Here is a 15,730-nt window from a genome sequence, read left to right as displayed (position 1 = left end):
TACCATCCTCCACCCCCGCTGCTGATACGCTCCGCTCTCTACTCCTTGATTCCACCAATAGCGCCACAGCATTTCTCTTTGGGGCCATCCTCCCTTTTGAAGAGACTATTAAACCTGTGAGTGACGGATGCACAGAGCCAATCAGCCTCCTAGCTGCTACATAGAATGATTCTTAAGTTGCCAATCCCGTCCCGCGACATCTGAGTCGCCGGAAGTTGTAGTTTCTGAAGAGTCGCTCTGGAGGCGACTGCGCGGGCCTTGAGGGAGCCGGAGAACTACAAGTCCCGACGGCCTCCGCGCCTGAGCACTTCCGGCTCGCGCGTCCAGTCCCTTTCCAAGCCGGCGGCCGTGGGGGCACGATGAAGAGGGAGGGTGGCGCTGCCACTCCCGGGCGGCGGCGGCGGGCGGGTGAGTGTCCCCGCGGCGCGCCCGGCGGGGGGCTCACGCCCCGGAGCCGCACGGTGGGGCGGGTGCGGGTGCTTCGGGGTCGGCGAAGGGTTGAGCCTGGGGGGGCGGGGCTGAGACGAAACGGGGTCTCCGCTCCTGTCCCTTTCTTTGACTGTCAGCTGGCCCATCGCGCGCTCCATTCTTTTTTCCTCTTCCTCTTTATTCATTCCTTCTTCCTGCGTTTATTGAGCGCCGCCGGTGTGCCCGGCACTGTTGTAGGCGCCGGAAGACCGTGGAGAGCAGGATCCCAGTTCTCAGAGGCTCTTCTAGGGAAGGATTTCTTACCCCCGTCACTGTTGACACTCAGCGCCAATCATTCTCTGCTGTGCCTTTTAGAGTGTTGAGCCACATCCCTGCTCTCCAACCGGTAGATACCAGTAACCTTTCCCAACCCCGTTGTGACAACCAGAAATGCCTTCCAGATGTTGTCAAACATCTCCTGGGGGACAAAATCCTCCCCTCTTGACAACCGGTGATCTAGAGAGGGCGTAGGGCTGATAATACACAGACAAATTCATGAAGACTGTGGCAGGTGCTATGAAAGAAACAGGGCGCTGAGAGAGTACGGAAGGCTCCTGAAAGGTTTGGTGTGGGTTGGGGGACCTATAGAAAGCAGGCTGCCCTGGAAGTTGCTTGAAGACCATGCCGGGCAGAGGAAGCAAGATGTGCAAAGGCCTGGGGGTGCTCGAGGAGCTGCCTCACGGCAAGGCTTGGTCCCTAGTGGGGACCTGCATCTGGCCACCCCTCTGTCCCTGACTTCAGCATGGCCAGCCTGGGCCCCCCACTCCCCTGGCTACTAGCCACAGGACCCAAGTGGGCGGGAACTCCAGCTACACCGGATCCACAACCCCTCTGGGGGGCAGCAGATCATGGGCTCTCTCCAGGGGTGGTCTGGGGAGAGGTTCCCAACTAGCTGGCCTGCCCTCCCATGCAGGCTGCTCAGAGAAGGGGTCTGGTGGGGGCTTGCCTAAAGAGGGGCTAGAGCACTGCAGGTGGCTCTGTGGTTTCTTATGTCCATATCCAAGGGGCTCCCGGGATATGGACCTGGGTAGACAAAGATCCTTGGGCCCCTCCCCTGGGCTACCCTGAGGCCTCTGGAAACAGGCCTGGTGGAGGCTTGGAGGGAGCTGAGGGGAGGAAAGCCTTTCTCACCCTCCCCACCCTCACCCAGGGTTCCCTAGTCTGCTCAGCCCAAGGCTTTTCCCAGTTTGGCCGAGACCAGGCCTTCAGGCAGTGAGGATTCTTGCTCTAGATACCACTTTCTGACAGCCCGAGAGCTTCAGGCTGACTATGGGGTGGGGAAGGGGTCTCCTGCCCTGGGGGGTGGCGGTCTTCTGCCCTGGGGGGTGGCGGAGGGCACATCCCCAGGACAGCTGGGCCCAGCATTCCCATAGCTGGGGTTTTGGCCTGCAGGGCCGGAAGACACCATAAGGGGAAGACTGTTATTGCAAAATGCAGCCCTTGGGGGACCAGGCTGAGAGCATCTTGCTCAATTCTGAGATGTTTAGCAAGCAGTCACTGTGTTCAGGGCTGGGCGGGGCATACTGATGAGGGGTGCTGGACTGCAGCACTGGGTCCCCCACCCCAGTCCCTGGCTGGGGCTGTATGCTGAACCCGTGTGAACCCGGAAACGGTTCCCTTTCTCCTTGCCTGGCTCAGCTTGACTGGTGGGCCAATCTTGTAGGTTCCTCACCAGGTTATGTGTCAGGGTTGTGGGCCTGGCCGCTATTGGCCTCCCGGGACTTTCCAGTGAGCCCCGCATGCCTTTCTGTTTACTTCATTTTATAGCGAGGGACAGCCAGCCGCCTGCTCTCCCAGACTGCACTTGGGCAGGCTGGACCCATAGGGGCTGGTGGGCTGGCCGTGGTCCCAGGGGGAATGCCTGCTGGTGTCCTGGCCCCGGACCTCAGACACTGCTCACTGGAGCCATCAGCTGGCCTCTTGGCCCTGGGAGCTTGCAGTGGAGGGAGCAGATGGATTGTAAATGCAGGTCGATTCAGCTAGTGACCTCCCTGTGGGTCCAGCCTCCTCTCTGCCCTGTGTTGCTGAGACATGAGTGAACCTTGGGTTTCCTGAGAAGGCGGAGCCTTTCCACCTGCTGGTTGAGTCCTGGAGCTCCTGCTTTGAGCTCTCTGGGCCTCCCCCTGGCAAGGTGTTCTTACACAAAGCAGGGTGGCCCTCAAAACTTCCTTCTTAGTGTGGAGACCAGCAGCGGTGCTGGAGGTGAGGCTCCCGGACAGCCCATAGTCACACCTCTGCCTGAGAGCGTGGCACTGCCCACTCTCAGGAGACTCTGCCTGTCCCCAGAGGACAAGCCACTAGAGGGCCTGGTCTGTGGCACAGCAGGGGGAGCGGTGGACAGATGGGGAGGCTTTGGCCAAACTCTCAGGACTCCCTATCTCACTGGACCCAAAGGGCATTCAGAACCCGGGGTAGGGGTAAGTGCCTGGTGTCAGTGCCAACTTCAGGGTCCGAGAGCCTTCCCGAGGAGGACTGAGGCATGAAGGCTGGGAGGGTGGCATTGCAGGTGGCATTTGAAGAGGCAGATGGGGAGAGAGGGACAAGGAGACAGCAGGGATGGCAGGTAGCTCATGAGCACAGTGAGGGGACACAGGGCTCAGGAACCAGCCCCCTCCCTGAGACCCGTATGGAGAACCCCTGGGTAGACCCTAGGTCACATTGCATTGCCGGGGTGTGTAGGGAGGGAGCCATTGCCAGATGGGCCAGGTCAGGAGGGCCTGATGGAGAAAATGACAGAACCAGTTGGACTGTGCAATTGCCCTCCATGCTGTACTCACCTCGGATGGGAGTGCAGTGTGCCTTCCACCTTCTCCCACAGTGTGTGTGTGGGGGGGCTCAGCAGCCTTCCACCTGGAGCCCTCCTTGGTCCTGTGGGGCTTCCAGACAGCAGGGTGGATCCTCCCAACTCCCATAGCACCACTGGGAGCAGAATGAGTCTGGCCTCCCTCCCCATGGGGAGCCCAGCTTCAAGCCTGGGCCTGTGGCTTAACACAACCGACTCTATCCCAGTGGGGGCAGGTGGGGCTCCTGGCTACAGACTGCTGTGTGTCATGGCGGTAGGAAGACCACTGGAAGGGCACCTGCTGATTGGACCACTGGAGGGTGGGCGCCGGCCGGCAGTAGAGCAGGCTTGCGGCTGTCATCGGTATCTCTAATCTTCCCTCTTCTACAGGATACCCGGGCCTGGCCGGTGCTCCTGGGCCACTCTAGTCCCGCTCTTCTGGGGGGTGGGATCGTTGGGGTCCTGGGAGGGTTCACACTTTGCCTTCTCCCTGCCTCCAACCCCTGAGATTGGAGTCACACAGTTGGGGGGCAAGAGGGTGTCCTTTGGTTCCAAGATGGGTGACCTGCACAGGGTGAAGAGTTGGCTCCTCTCTCAGTCCCTCCCTGCCCCTACCCAGAAGGGCTCTCTTTATGTGATGAGGCTTGTGAGGAGCTGGGCTCCAGGCACAGCACCCAATAGGTCCTCTGGGGCATGGCCAGTGTCTCTGCCATTGTGGCAGGGGCTCGGCATGTAACCCGGTCACTGTGTGCCCAGCCTTGGCCCCAGGGACATTTGGCCCTCAGACCCGGAGGAGCAGGCAGAGCGTGGGTGGGGGCTCTCCACCTCTGGGTTGAAGCTGGGTGGGCATTTCCGAAGGGTTAAGCCTTAGAGGAAAGTAAAACGGGGTGCCAGTTGCCTGCCTGCACCCAGGGCCTCCTCCCTGCCTCAGGCCTGTCACACCTGGGACGGGAGGGAGGGAAGGAAGGAGCTGCCCGGATGGACTGCCCTTGCTGGTATTGGCAATGGAGAAAGGTGGAGGCGTGCCCTGTGGTGACTGGTCAGAGCGGGCTGCTGTGTGGAGCAGCCCTGGCCAGCTGACGGGGGTCTGGCCACCGTCTCTAAAGCCCCTCTGTGTGCTCCACCCACAGGAGATGCTGCCCGAGGACCCTAGATGCCTCTCTAGAGCATGAGCTTGGGCAAAAGCGCCTGGTACAACCGCTTCTCTGGGGGACCTGCCAATCTTCCCACCCCAGACGTCGCCACCGGGGTAAGGGACACCCCATGAGTAAGGGTCTGCTTTTTGTGTACCCCCCATAGGTCCGGGGTTCCCCCAGTAGAGCTTCCAGAGCAGTCTGCTCCCCACGTGGAGGTCCCGTGGGCAGGCTGTGATGTGTGTGTGGGTGGTGTGTCTGTGATGTGTACACATGGTGTGTTAGTGTGAAAGCATGTCATTGCATGTCCACGTGTGTCCATGTTCTCTCTGGAGTCCACAAGTCTCATCAGTTCTCTTTCCAGACCAGAATGGAAACGACCTTCGGGCCCGCCTTTTCAGCTGTCACCACTATCACCAAAGGTGAGCCTGTGAGGCCGGGCCAGCCCAGCGAGGCAGAATCTGGGCCCCCTGTGGGGCCCTTCTTAGTGTGGTGGGGTGGGGAGTGGGAGCTGGCAGCTTGGTTCAGCCCCCACCCACCCCCCGGGCAGGAGTCTGACTTTTGCTTCCTGTGGCCCTGCTCTTGCCGCTGTGTCCTTTGCCCCGCCCCGCCCCGCCCCCTGGCCTCCCCTTGCTCCTTCTTTCTGGTGCCTTGCTCATCACCTGCCTAGGGAGGGCTGTCCCATCTTCCCCAGCACCCCATGCACACCTGTCCCTTGTCACAGTGACCCCCGCTCATGCCTGCCCCAGGCTTCTAGCAGGCACGGGTAGGGAGAAGAAGTGCTCATGGGTCCTTTCTCAAGTCCAATCCCACAGCTGGTGTGTTCAAGGAGGTCGTGGACATGAGGGTACAGCTCCCTTCCCAAAGTCACGAGGGTGGTGGGCCCCTCCTGTCAGGCCCTCGGCCCCTCGTAGGAGCACACTAGCTGCTACTTGGTTTTCTAATTGCTTTTCCCTGGTTTCCTCTGATCATGTGGCAGTGTGGTCACAGGGCCACTGCGTACACCTGCTCACACCAGCGCCTCTTCATCACTGGACATCCTCAGGGGCTCTGGAAGAGCACTCTTTTCTCCTTAGACATGTTTTCCTGAGGGAGAAAAATAAACCTCACCTCTAACTTCATCACCCAAGTAATTCCCTTAATCCCCCATCTACCTGTGGAGATGGCACAGCCCTGTCACAGCAGTTGAAAGCTCCCCGGCTGTGAACGACAGGCCCACCTTGCCCTTCCTTCCCACCCAGAACCCACTCGGCGGCAGAGATGGGTCAGTGCTGGGCATGACCAGTGGCCTTGTCTGGCCCCTCTCATTGCTGACGGGGGAGGCCCAGTCACAGGGCAGCCTACCGAAGCCAGAATCATAAACCCAGGCCTTTAGCGCTGGTGGTTGTGACATCTGGGCCCGGCTGGGGCCTGAGGCCAGTGGCAGCCATTCCTAGGCTCTGGCTGCTGCCTGCAGGGGTATGAGGGAGGCCCCTGACCAGTGCCTTCTTAGGGCAGCCAGGGTGATGGGCAGCAGGAGGAGGGCGAGAGCTTACAGCTACCTTCGCTGGAGGAAGCAAGAAGGCTGGTGGGCAGTTCCGGGTTGTGGTGGAGCTGCCGTCTTGGCCTCTCCATATGCCAGCTGAGGAGCTTCAGACCTCTCTACACCTCAGTTTCCTCTATGGACTGAGGCTGTCTGATAACCCACTCGGCTGCGTTACCTCGAGGGTCAGATAAGACGCCATCCCAGCTCCTACCGTTGACCCTCGGTGTAATCACTCAGGTGTTGACCTCAAGCCTCAGCTGGGCAAAGTGGCCCCAGGGCCGGCTGGTTGCTGGGAGCTGGTGGTAGAGCCTGAGAGAAGACCCGTCCACCATCACCCCAGCCTGCCTGGGAGCAGCAGTGATTAGACCTGGAGAGCCGCCTGAGCCGGTGCCCTCCCTGCCTGCCCGGCACTGTGGAGGGCTGAGAGCTAGTGATGGTCCACAGAGCAGGCCGGGGCTCTCACAGAAGGCACACGGCCATTTCATGCTGAGCCCTGTATACTTCCCGTTGCCCCCCAGCCCAGCCCTAGCCAAGTTGCCCTCAAATCCAGAAGGAAGCAGTGGGAGCCAGCGTGGGCACGGTAAGTCAGGCCTTCCTCTGGCCCACACTCATGGCATCCTGGCCCTCTTTTCTTGGCAGCGGATGGCACCAGCACATACAAACAGCACCGCAGGACGCCCTCCTCCTCCAGCACCCTTGCCTACTCCCCTCGGGATGAGGAGGACAGCATGGTAGGTCTGGGTCTCACTCATCCCTCCCACCTCCCACCAAGCCTTCCCTCCCGGGCAGGATCCCAGGAGAAGCTGAAGGTGGGATGCTCAGCCTCCAGAAGCCCTTAGGTAGCTACAGTCCGTAGTGGGAGGTGAGCTGGGGGGGACAGAGGGCTAGGCTAGCACGTGTGGACCCCTGAGACCTGAGCACCAGGCTGGATTCATGGAGAGGGAGCCGCCAGGGACTGCTGGACCAGGGATGTGGTGTGTTTGGCTCCATCATGAATGGGTGGGAGCCACAGAACGTTCAGTCTGATCCCCATTTTTTAAGCCCCTGAGCTGCCCAAGTGGAGGATGAGGGGTGGGTTGCCAGGTAGAGGCAGGAGCCCTGAGAAGGGCTCCTGATGAGGGAGATGGGCCCCAGCAGATGGGGAAAGGAAGACAGGGTCAGCAGAGGGGGCCTGCAAGGCCCGTGCTGACTGCGGGGAAGCCAGAGAGTCCCCTACTGCTGGTCTGCAGAGTGAGAAAAGGGTTCAAGGCAGAGTGGACCTTGCTGTCGGTGCCCAGGCCATGTGGCTGGGATCATCGTGGACACGCCCTCCTGTCTGTCCACTGACACTTGTTGCTGGGCTCTGGACCTGCTTGGGGAAGCAAGGACTGGTTCAGCGGGAGGGGGGGTGGGGGGACACGAGCATGCTGTAGCCCTCTTGCCACTGGCCTGACCTGTGCCCTGCTTTCTGCTTCCCCTTGGCGGTGGCCCCTGACAGACCCTCCTGGTTCCCCCACCCTCCCGGCCTCTAACGTTGAGCTGCCAGGCCTTTGTTCCCTATGTGATGGGAAGAAGAGAGTTTTTTATTACATGAACAAGCACACTTGTGTGCCAGGCACTGCACTAGGCCTTCATAAGAACAAGTCACACAACGTGCTCCACTCCCCCCAGTTCTTCCTGCCTCCGTCTGCACAACCCCTGACTGGCCCACGGGAGTGTGGCTGTGATCAGAAGGCCTACCCTCCCATCCAGGCCTCCAAGGAAGCAAATTTCCTGTGTGTGTGGTTGTGATCTTGGCTCGAAAGAAGTGGAAATGTGCGCTGAGGGCCCTGAGGCCATGGCCCCCTGGGCACCTCTGTTGGCTGCTGGGCCCCCGCAGGCTGCCCCTCCACTGCCCTGGGTGGTTGACAGTGTCGGCCCCTCCCTCAGGAGGGCAGGCAGGCAGTGGAGTGCGGAGCCAGGCCCGGCCTGGCTTGCTTGGCTCCGCTCCTGTCTGGACCTGCTCTTGCTCTCTGGTTTCCATGCTGCCCATGGGGACGGTTTGACTCACTTCCTCTGACTTTCCCCTGGTTTCTCATGTGGCGTTTCCAAGCAAACTCGCCACTTGGGATGCTGTGAAGGGAGGTGGGCACAGCACTGGTGAGGGAGGTGCTTCTGTGGGCACACCAGGGGCACGGGTCTCTGCTGCCCTCACTTGGGAAAGCCGGCCCCTGGAACTGGCCGGGCCTCTGTGAAGAGCGGGCAGCACCTGGCCAAGCCTCCCTCTGCCCCTGGTGGGTCCAACGCATGGCTGGTGGGGAGGGGTTGGTTCCAACAGCTCCCACACCTACAGAGGCTCAGAGGCAACTGGGCCCCAGAGCTGCCAGGACGGGGAGGGGCCTGTGGAGGCAGAAGGTTTGTGGCTCATGAATGAGGCTTCTCAGCATGAGAGGAGGAGTGTGGGAGCAATGGCTCTTGGAGGATCTCTTCTGGAGGGTTCCAGGCCTGGAGGGGAGGAAGAGACAGCCCCCACCCCAGGATTCCCCCAGATCCTCACCTTTGGTGGCTCTGGCAGAGGCCGGCACCCGTGGCCATCTCTCCTGCACTCGGAAGGCTGGCCAGGGTTTTAGAATGTCCAGCCTTCCTTTGGAGCCTCACTTGCCTGCCCCAGTGTCCCCGGCCAGGGAGGCCAGGCGGACCTGGGGCCTCTTCCGGCCAGCCTTCCATTCCCTTCGCTCCAGCAGTCCAGGGCTGCCGCTGCCTTGGGATTGGCTGCTGGAGATGCCCCCTCTGCGGCCCACATTCCCTCACGGGAAGCAGGAAGCAGGGCTAGCGTATCCTCGCAGAATTGAATAGCAGGAAGTCTCTCCATTTACACAAAGAAAGTTGGCAGACGTGAGTGGGCGGCCCAACAGGGCCTGGGCCGCTGGGCAGGAGGGGGCCTGGGCATTGCGCTGGCTCCCTGTACACACACACAGTCCCTGCAGCCTGAGTGAGCACCCACTAGGATGGTGTGGCCCTGGGGGCCCCACTGCCCTCAGCATACACAGGGGCTGGGCCCCGCCCTCCTGGCTGACGGGTGTCCGTCTCCATGCTGCAGCCCCCCATCAGCACCCCACGCCGCTCGGACTCTGCCATCTCCGTCCGCTCCCTGCACTCCGAGTCCAGCATGTCCCTGCGCTCCACGTTCTCGCTGCCTGAGGAGGAGGAGGAGCCGGTAGGTGTGGTGGTCACGGGGTGGGCTCAGTGCCTATGGTCCCCAAGGACCCTTACTGTCTGTGGCCGTGGTCAGGGGCACTTTCCCCTTAGGCACAATGAGGGGGTGATAGGGCCTTGTCAGAGCCCTCCAGCTTGTCTGATCCACATCAAGGACCCCAGGCCAGGTCCCCAAACCCAGGGGCTGCCCAGGGACCAGCTTCAGGAACCCATGTGGGGCCCTTTCTTGTTGCCATCCCAGGTAGAGGGTAGGTGCTGGCAGGCCGAGGACACGGCTGGAGGAGTCCTCCCTGCTTGGCCAGGGTTTTAGGATGTCCAGCCTTCCTTTGGAGCCTCACTTGCCTGCCCCAGTGTCCCCAGCCAGGGAGGCCAGGCGGACCTGGAGCCTCTTCTGGCCAGCCTTCCATTCCCTTCGCTCCAGCAGTCCAGGGTGCCCTGCTTGGCCACCCTCAAGTTCAGGTCTAGCCCTTGGCCTTAGCAGGCTCCTCTTGGGACACTCCCCAGCTATGGTGCCCCTACCCTGAGAGGGCAGCCCAGGCCTGTGGTGGGGGGGGTTGGGTTCCCCGACCCGTGTCTGCCCTCACCTGCCTTCCCTGGTTCTAGGAGCCACTGGTGTTTGCCGAGCAGCTCTCGGTGAAGCTGTGCTGCCAGCTGTGCTGCAGTGTGTTCAAGGACCCCGTGATCACCACCTGTGGGGTGAGGCTGCCTGTCCCCTCCCTGACCTGTGCACCACCTCGGGGCTGGGTGGGCTGCCAGCCCATCCATTGGAACCTGGGCCTTGGTCACAGGCCGGGTCTGGCTGCCCAGCAGGTGCCCTCTGCAGGGGCACGGGGTGGGGGTGACTACGGCCATGCCCCAACTCTACCCATTGCTTCCACAGCATACATTCTGTCGAAGATGTGCCTTGAAGTCAGGTAGGGCCCTTTCAGGCCCAGGCCTGGCCACCTTGTTCCCCAGCTGGGGGAGGGCCCCTTGAGGGAGGTCCCAGCCCAGCTCTAGCACTGATGGTGCCCCTGGTTGCATGGCAGCTTCTCCCTAGCCCTGCACAAAGCGTCTCTGCTGTGGGTGGCAGCGGCCCCTGGCTGCACTCGGGCCAGGCTCAAGGCGTTAACCAGCAGAGCAGTAGGGGCTCTGCACCCGCTCTCCCTGGTGGAGGCCGCCCTCACTGTCAAGGCTGCTGCCTCGCAGTCTCCAACTTTAGCATCTGGGCATCCCTGCTGGGCCCAGGGCTGGGTCCCTCCTGCTCTGCCTCCAGTCCTCTTGGCCCTGTCTCACACTCTCGGGTCAGCCGAGAGGCCTTCATCACCCAATGGGCATTTTTGGTGACCCCCTTCCTGTTCTGGGCACCTCAGAAGGGCAGGTAGACGGGTAGATCAAGCCCCCAACAGGCTCAACCCACCAGCAGGGGGAGCAGGTTCCAAGCCACTCCCCCCTGCAAAGCCTGGCCACCGTGCCCTGGGCAGAGCTTCCAGGGGTGGGGCTGGCTGGGCGGGCCATGGAGTCAGCATGTCCTCCCCTCCAGAGAAGTGTCCTGTGGACAACGCCAAGCTGACGGTGGTGGTGAACAACATTGCTGTGGCCGAGCAGATCGGGGAGCTCTCCATCCACTGCAAGCATGGCTGTCGGGCAGTGGGGGTCGGGAAGCCCACTGTCTTTGAGGTGGACCCCCGAGGGTGCCCCTTCACCATTAAGCTCAGTGCCCGGAAGTAAGTGCCCCCATTGGCCCCCAGCTCCCCACCGGTCAGGGTGCTAAAAGTGGTGCCTCTGGGGACTCCACTGTTCTGTGTCTTGTCTCCCACAGGGACCACGAGAGCAGCTGTGACTACAGGCCTGTGCGGTGCCCCAACAACCCCAACTGCCCGCCCCTCCTCAAGATGAACCTGGAGGCCCACCTCAAGGAGTGCGAGCACATCAAGTGTCCACACTCCAAGTACGGGTGAGTGGGCGGGGGTGGGCTCAAGGGGACCGTCCTCGGGCAGGGGCGGTGGGCAGGAGGGTGGGCGGGCCTGGGCTGGCATTCACAGTCCCTCCTTCAGCAAACCTTTGTTGAGATCCACCCGTGTGCCGGGCACTGGGGAGACAGCCAGGGCCCCTGGGGAGATGGACCTTAGCGGAGCCACACCGTCGACTATGTAATTACAAACGGAGGTACAGGTGCTTGGAAGGAGAGCTCGAAGTCCCATGGGAACACAGGGGTCAGAGCTTTCGGGGGAGTGGAGGGTGGTCAGGGAAGGGGTGAGATGAGCACTAACCTATGTGTGGGCATAAGCCAGGCAAAGACCAGGGCAAGGGCTACCAACAGCTGGACCAGCAGGGGTGGACTTGAACACATGGCCAGAGCTGAGAGCAGAGGGGAGGTGGAGGGGAAAGAGGCACGCTGCTGAGGGGTGTGGAGGAGCCCTTTAGCAGCTTTGAGCAGGAGTAGAGTGATTGGGTATTCCTTGCATAGTGGCCTGCTGGGTGCTGGGTGCTGATGGGAGCAGGAGAGATGGGCGGGCATGCACGTGTGGAGAGGATGGTGGCCCATCTGGGGTTCAGTGGGCACAAAAGTGAGATTCAAGAGAGATTTTTAGGGTTGGGGAGGCCGAGGGGAGGGTCCTAATGGGTGGGCAGGTGAGCAAAGGGGCAGGCAGCCATCCTGTCCCTCCAGGTGCACGTTCATCGGGAACCAGGACACGTATGAGACGCACCTGGAGACCTGCCGCTTCGAGGGCCTGAAGGAGTTCCTCCAGCAGACGGATGACCGCTTCCACGAGATGCACGTGGCCCTGGCCCAGAAGGACCAGGAGATCGCCTTCCTGCGCTCCATGCTGGGCAAGCTCTCGGAGAAGATTGACCAGCTGGAGAAGAGCCTGGAGCTCAAGTTCGGTGAGAGCCCAGCCCAGAAGGGATGGGGGTGCAGCTCCTTCTCCTGGTCCCTGACACCCTCTGCCCTGCCGCCCAGATGTCCTGGATGAAAACCAGAGCAAGCTGAGCGAGGACCTCATGGAGTTCCGGAGGGACGCATCCATGTTGAACGTGAGCGGGCGAGAGGCAGAGACAGGAAGGTTGGGTGGTGTGGGGGACACAGGACTACCCCTCTGATTGGGCCCCAACAGGAGGCTTGCCCTGCTCAGGATTAGGTGTCTGGGGTGGGGAGGGCAGCTGCTGCTCCTGTCCTGTACCAGCCAAGCTCAGGCTGGCGGGCAGGGGTACTGTGGAGCCACAGCCACCATGCCCTCCACTCTTGGCCTTGCAGGATGAACTGTCCCACATCAATGCACGGCTGAACATGGGCATCCTAGGATGTGAGTATGGGCCACTGCTGCTCCCACCACTGTCCCCAAGGCCTCCCCGTGTCTCTCACAGCTACTCCTGTCTCTGCAGCCTATGACCCGCAGCAGATCTTCAAGTGCAAAGGAACCTTTGTGGGCCACCAGGGCCCTGTCTGGTGTCTCTGTGTCTACTCCATGGGGGACCTGCTCTTCAGTGGCTCTTCTGACAAGACCATCAAGGTGGGTGGGATCTTGCCTGGGTGGGCTCTGTAGCCTGGCAGGTGAAGGGTGGGTACTGGTCGTGGGCGGGTCTTCCTCTTATAGGCGGGGCTTTCTGAGGATGGCTTGCTTCCTCATTCCCACCATGCCACCCCTGGCACCTGGCTGATCTTGTGGGACCCACCTTGACCCTGGTCTCTGCAGGTGTGGGACACGTGTACTACCTACAAGTGTCAGAAGACACTGGAGGGCCATGATGGCATTGTGCTGGCACTCTGCATCCAGGGGTGAGTGTATGTGTGTACCCACTGTCCACGGGCCCACATGGAGCTGGGGACACGAGACCCCATGCTACTGCCCCATGGATGGTGAGCTCATGCTTGTATAGCCCACATGTGTCTGCCTCTCCTGTGAGGCACTCGTGACCTTGAGCAGGGTGGCATCTCGGTGGTAATCTCTGACGATGTGCATTCACAAAGCATAGCCCTGGCCCTGGGTGCCTCAGGCAGCCGGAGGACAGAGGTCGGACATCATAGAGTGGAGGCAGGAGCTCAGCTGTCTCTGGTATGGGCACAGCTTGGGGACAGGACCACACAACAACTGGCTCAGCCACCTCCATGCCCCCAGGGTGGCCCTTTCTAGACCTTCCCTTCTGTCTTGGGTAATGAGGTTTTGTATTTGGGCATGAGTAAGGGCGGCGGGGGGGATTCTCAATCACAAGAAGTAGCAGCTTAACTGCCAGCAGCGCTAACTGGGTAATTACCTCCCAGCTCAACACTTGCCAGGCAGGCACCAGGATTTGGGCCTCCACTTCCAGCATCCCTCACTGAGACCGAAACACTAAGACTGGGCCCAAGGAAGCGGCAGTGGCCTTGGCATTGCCCAAGCTGCTGATGCCTGGTGGCCAGTGCTACCTTCGCCTGCAGGGCAGTGTCAGTGAGGACAGTGCCTTCTGCCCTGACACCTTAGCTTTGCTTCCCCAGGTGCAAGCTCTACAGCGGCTCCGCAGACTGCACTATCATTGTGAGTAGGGCCCGTGGGGGGCCAGGCCATGTATTGGTATCTGGGAGTCCCAGGCACACGGGGGCCTGGGCTCAGGGCAGCAGGGCTGGTGCTGAGGCTCCTGTTCTTCCACCCACCAGGTGTGGGATATCCAGAACCTGCAGAAGGTGAACACGATCCGGGCCCATGACAACCCGGTGTGCACGCTGGTCTCCTCTCACAACATGCTCTTCAGTGGTTCCCTGAAGGCCATCAAGGTCAGGCAAGGCAGTGTGTGTGCGTGTGCCAGGCATTGGGGTGCCGGGTGCCTGGCCACCCAGTCCATGCTGACAACGTTCTCACAGGTTTGGGACATTGTGGGCACTGAGCTGAAGCTGAAGAAGGAGCTAACAGGCCTAAACCACTGGGTGCGGGCCCTGGTGGCTGCCCAGAGCTACCTGTACAGTGGCTCCTACCAGACAATCAAGGTACCCCTTTGCCATCTTCCTGGTGGCAGGGCCCCTCCCTGTACCAGCACTGCCTTGCCCCCTTCCCACTGGGACAGGGAGACCCTCACACACAACCTGGGTGGTGGGTGGGCTGCCCACATCTGAAGCCCCAGAGAGCCTGGCCTAGGACCAAGTGTTCTGCGCTTCCCATAGATCTGGGATATCCGGACCCTCGACTGCATCCACGTCCTACAGACATCTGGTGGCAGTGTGTACTCTATCGCCGTGACGAATCACCACATTGTCTGTGGCACCTACGAGAACCTCATCCACGTAAGGGCGGACACCTAGGGGCAAGGCCTGGCTCTGGGCCCCTGTCCTCTCCCATCTGTGTCTCTGACCTGCCTGTGCCATCACTTCAGGTGTGGGACATCGAGTCCAAGGAGCAGGTTCGGACCCTGACAGGCCACGTCGGCACCGTGTACGCCCTGGCGGTCATCTCGACACCAGACCAGACCAAAGTCTTCAGCGCATCCTATGATCGGTCTCTCAGGGTCCGTGCTGGCCTGGTGACAGTGGGAGGCTCAGGGTGGGTAGCCTGGCCTGGCAGTCCTCATGTCTTATGTGCCCCCAGGTCTGGAGTATGGACAACATGATCTGCACACAGACCCTGCTGCGTCACCAGGGCAGTGTAACTGCACTGGCCGTGTCCCGGGGCCGGCTCTTCTCAGGGGCTGTGGACAGCACTGTGAAGGTCAGAGCCTTGGCTGGGGCCATCCAAAGGGGCTGACTGCACCTGGAGAGCAGGGTGTTGGGGGTGAGGAGCCAGCAGCCCTGGGCAGGTGACAGTGGAGGGCAGGTGTAAACGGCAGGTGGTGTTGGGGCAGGATGGCCAGAGGGGCACCTGAAACAGAGCCCTTCCTCTACAGGTTTGGACTTGCTGACAGAATCCAGGCCAGGTCTTGGCTTCTTCTGGGCCCACCCTAGGCCTGTCTACGCCAGGCTGGTCTCGGGGTCTCTGCCTGCCCATGGGGATAGGCGGGCAGGCTCACCTGGCCAGGCACTGTCCTGATCCTGCACCCGGCGAGTCTCCCTCTGTCTGGCTCTGTCATCATTGCTGCCAGGACAGTGCCCAGACCCTCTCTCTACACTCCAGGTATAATGCTTGCCCGGTCCACCCTCCATCCCCATTCCTGATGGACTACAGGACTTTTTTACTCACCTTTTCTATTGTTTTTAGACTGTACATAGATTTGATTACTCCTGATTGAAATAAAAGCTACACAGACTGTGGCTGTGAGTAGGGATGGTCCTGGGGTGAGGGAGGGGCTGCCAAGAACACTGGTGTGCCCAGGCACCAGCAGCCAGTGGGAGGGACGCTGGGAGGGGTCACAAAAAGCGTTCCTATTGTCTGTTGACCCCAGGATGTAGCCCTGTCAGTTGACTTCCCCTCCCTGCCTTGGACAGGCCAACCCTCCCCTCGCCCCACCCCCCTCAGCACCACCACCACCATTCTCCCAACACACACCACCAAACAGTGAGCCAGGCCGTTTTCTGCTGTTTATTGACAGCCAAGAGTACCGCCCTGCCCAGACCCCCCTCCCGACCTGCTGGAGCCCCCGCCTTGGCCACCCACTAAGGAGAGGTCAGGTGGACGACCAGGTAAATCCACTAGGGGAAGTGCCACCACATGACAGCTGAAAGGGCCTCACGTTCCTAGATGCCACCTTGGCCGATCCCCTCCG

General features: G+C 61.1%; 1 protein-coding gene across 2 annotated transcripts; it reads left to right on the top strand.

Annotated features, from left to right (window-relative positions):
* Window positions 1-310: 310 nt before the first annotated feature.
* TRAF7 (TNF receptor associated factor 7) lies at window positions 311-15,278 on the top strand. 2 transcript variants are annotated; one of them, XM_070413244.1, is made up of 21 exons: window positions 311-408; window positions 4,381-4,499; window positions 4,748-4,805; window positions 6,548-6,639; window positions 8,967-9,083; window positions 9,686-9,778; window positions 9,963-9,996; window positions 10,605-10,788; window positions 10,884-11,012; window positions 11,733-11,950; window positions 12,027-12,100; window positions 12,321-12,369; window positions 12,449-12,576; window positions 12,760-12,842; window positions 13,539-13,578; window positions 13,698-13,814; window positions 13,902-14,024; window positions 14,199-14,318; window positions 14,408-14,539; window positions 14,620-14,739; window positions 14,915-15,278. In XM_070413244.1, the coding sequence occupies exons 2-21, from the start codon at window positions 4,419-4,421 to the stop codon at window positions 14,927-14,929; spliced, it is 2,007 nt and encodes a 668-aa protein (XP_070269345.1). In that variant the 5' UTR covers window positions 311-408; window positions 4,381-4,418; the 3' UTR covers window positions 14,930-15,278. The 2 variants fall into 2 exon arrangements, with proteins under 2 accessions (XP_070269345.1, XP_070269344.1); XM_070413243.1 differs by having other exon boundaries at window positions 10,884-11,018.
* The last annotated feature ends 452 nt before the right edge of the window (window positions 15,279-15,730 follow it).

This window comes from Myotis yumanensis, unplaced genomic scaffold, assembly GCF_028538775.1.
Source record: "Myotis yumanensis isolate MYYU_CA2020_CCGP unplaced genomic scaffold, mMyoYum1.0.hap1 SCAF_4, whole genome shotgun sequence".
Taxonomy (NCBI): domain Eukaryota; kingdom Metazoa; phylum Chordata; class Mammalia; order Chiroptera; family Vespertilionidae; genus Myotis; species Myotis yumanensis.
Note: the sequence above shows the minus strand (reverse complement) of the source record. Positions and strands in the feature narration are given on the sequence as shown.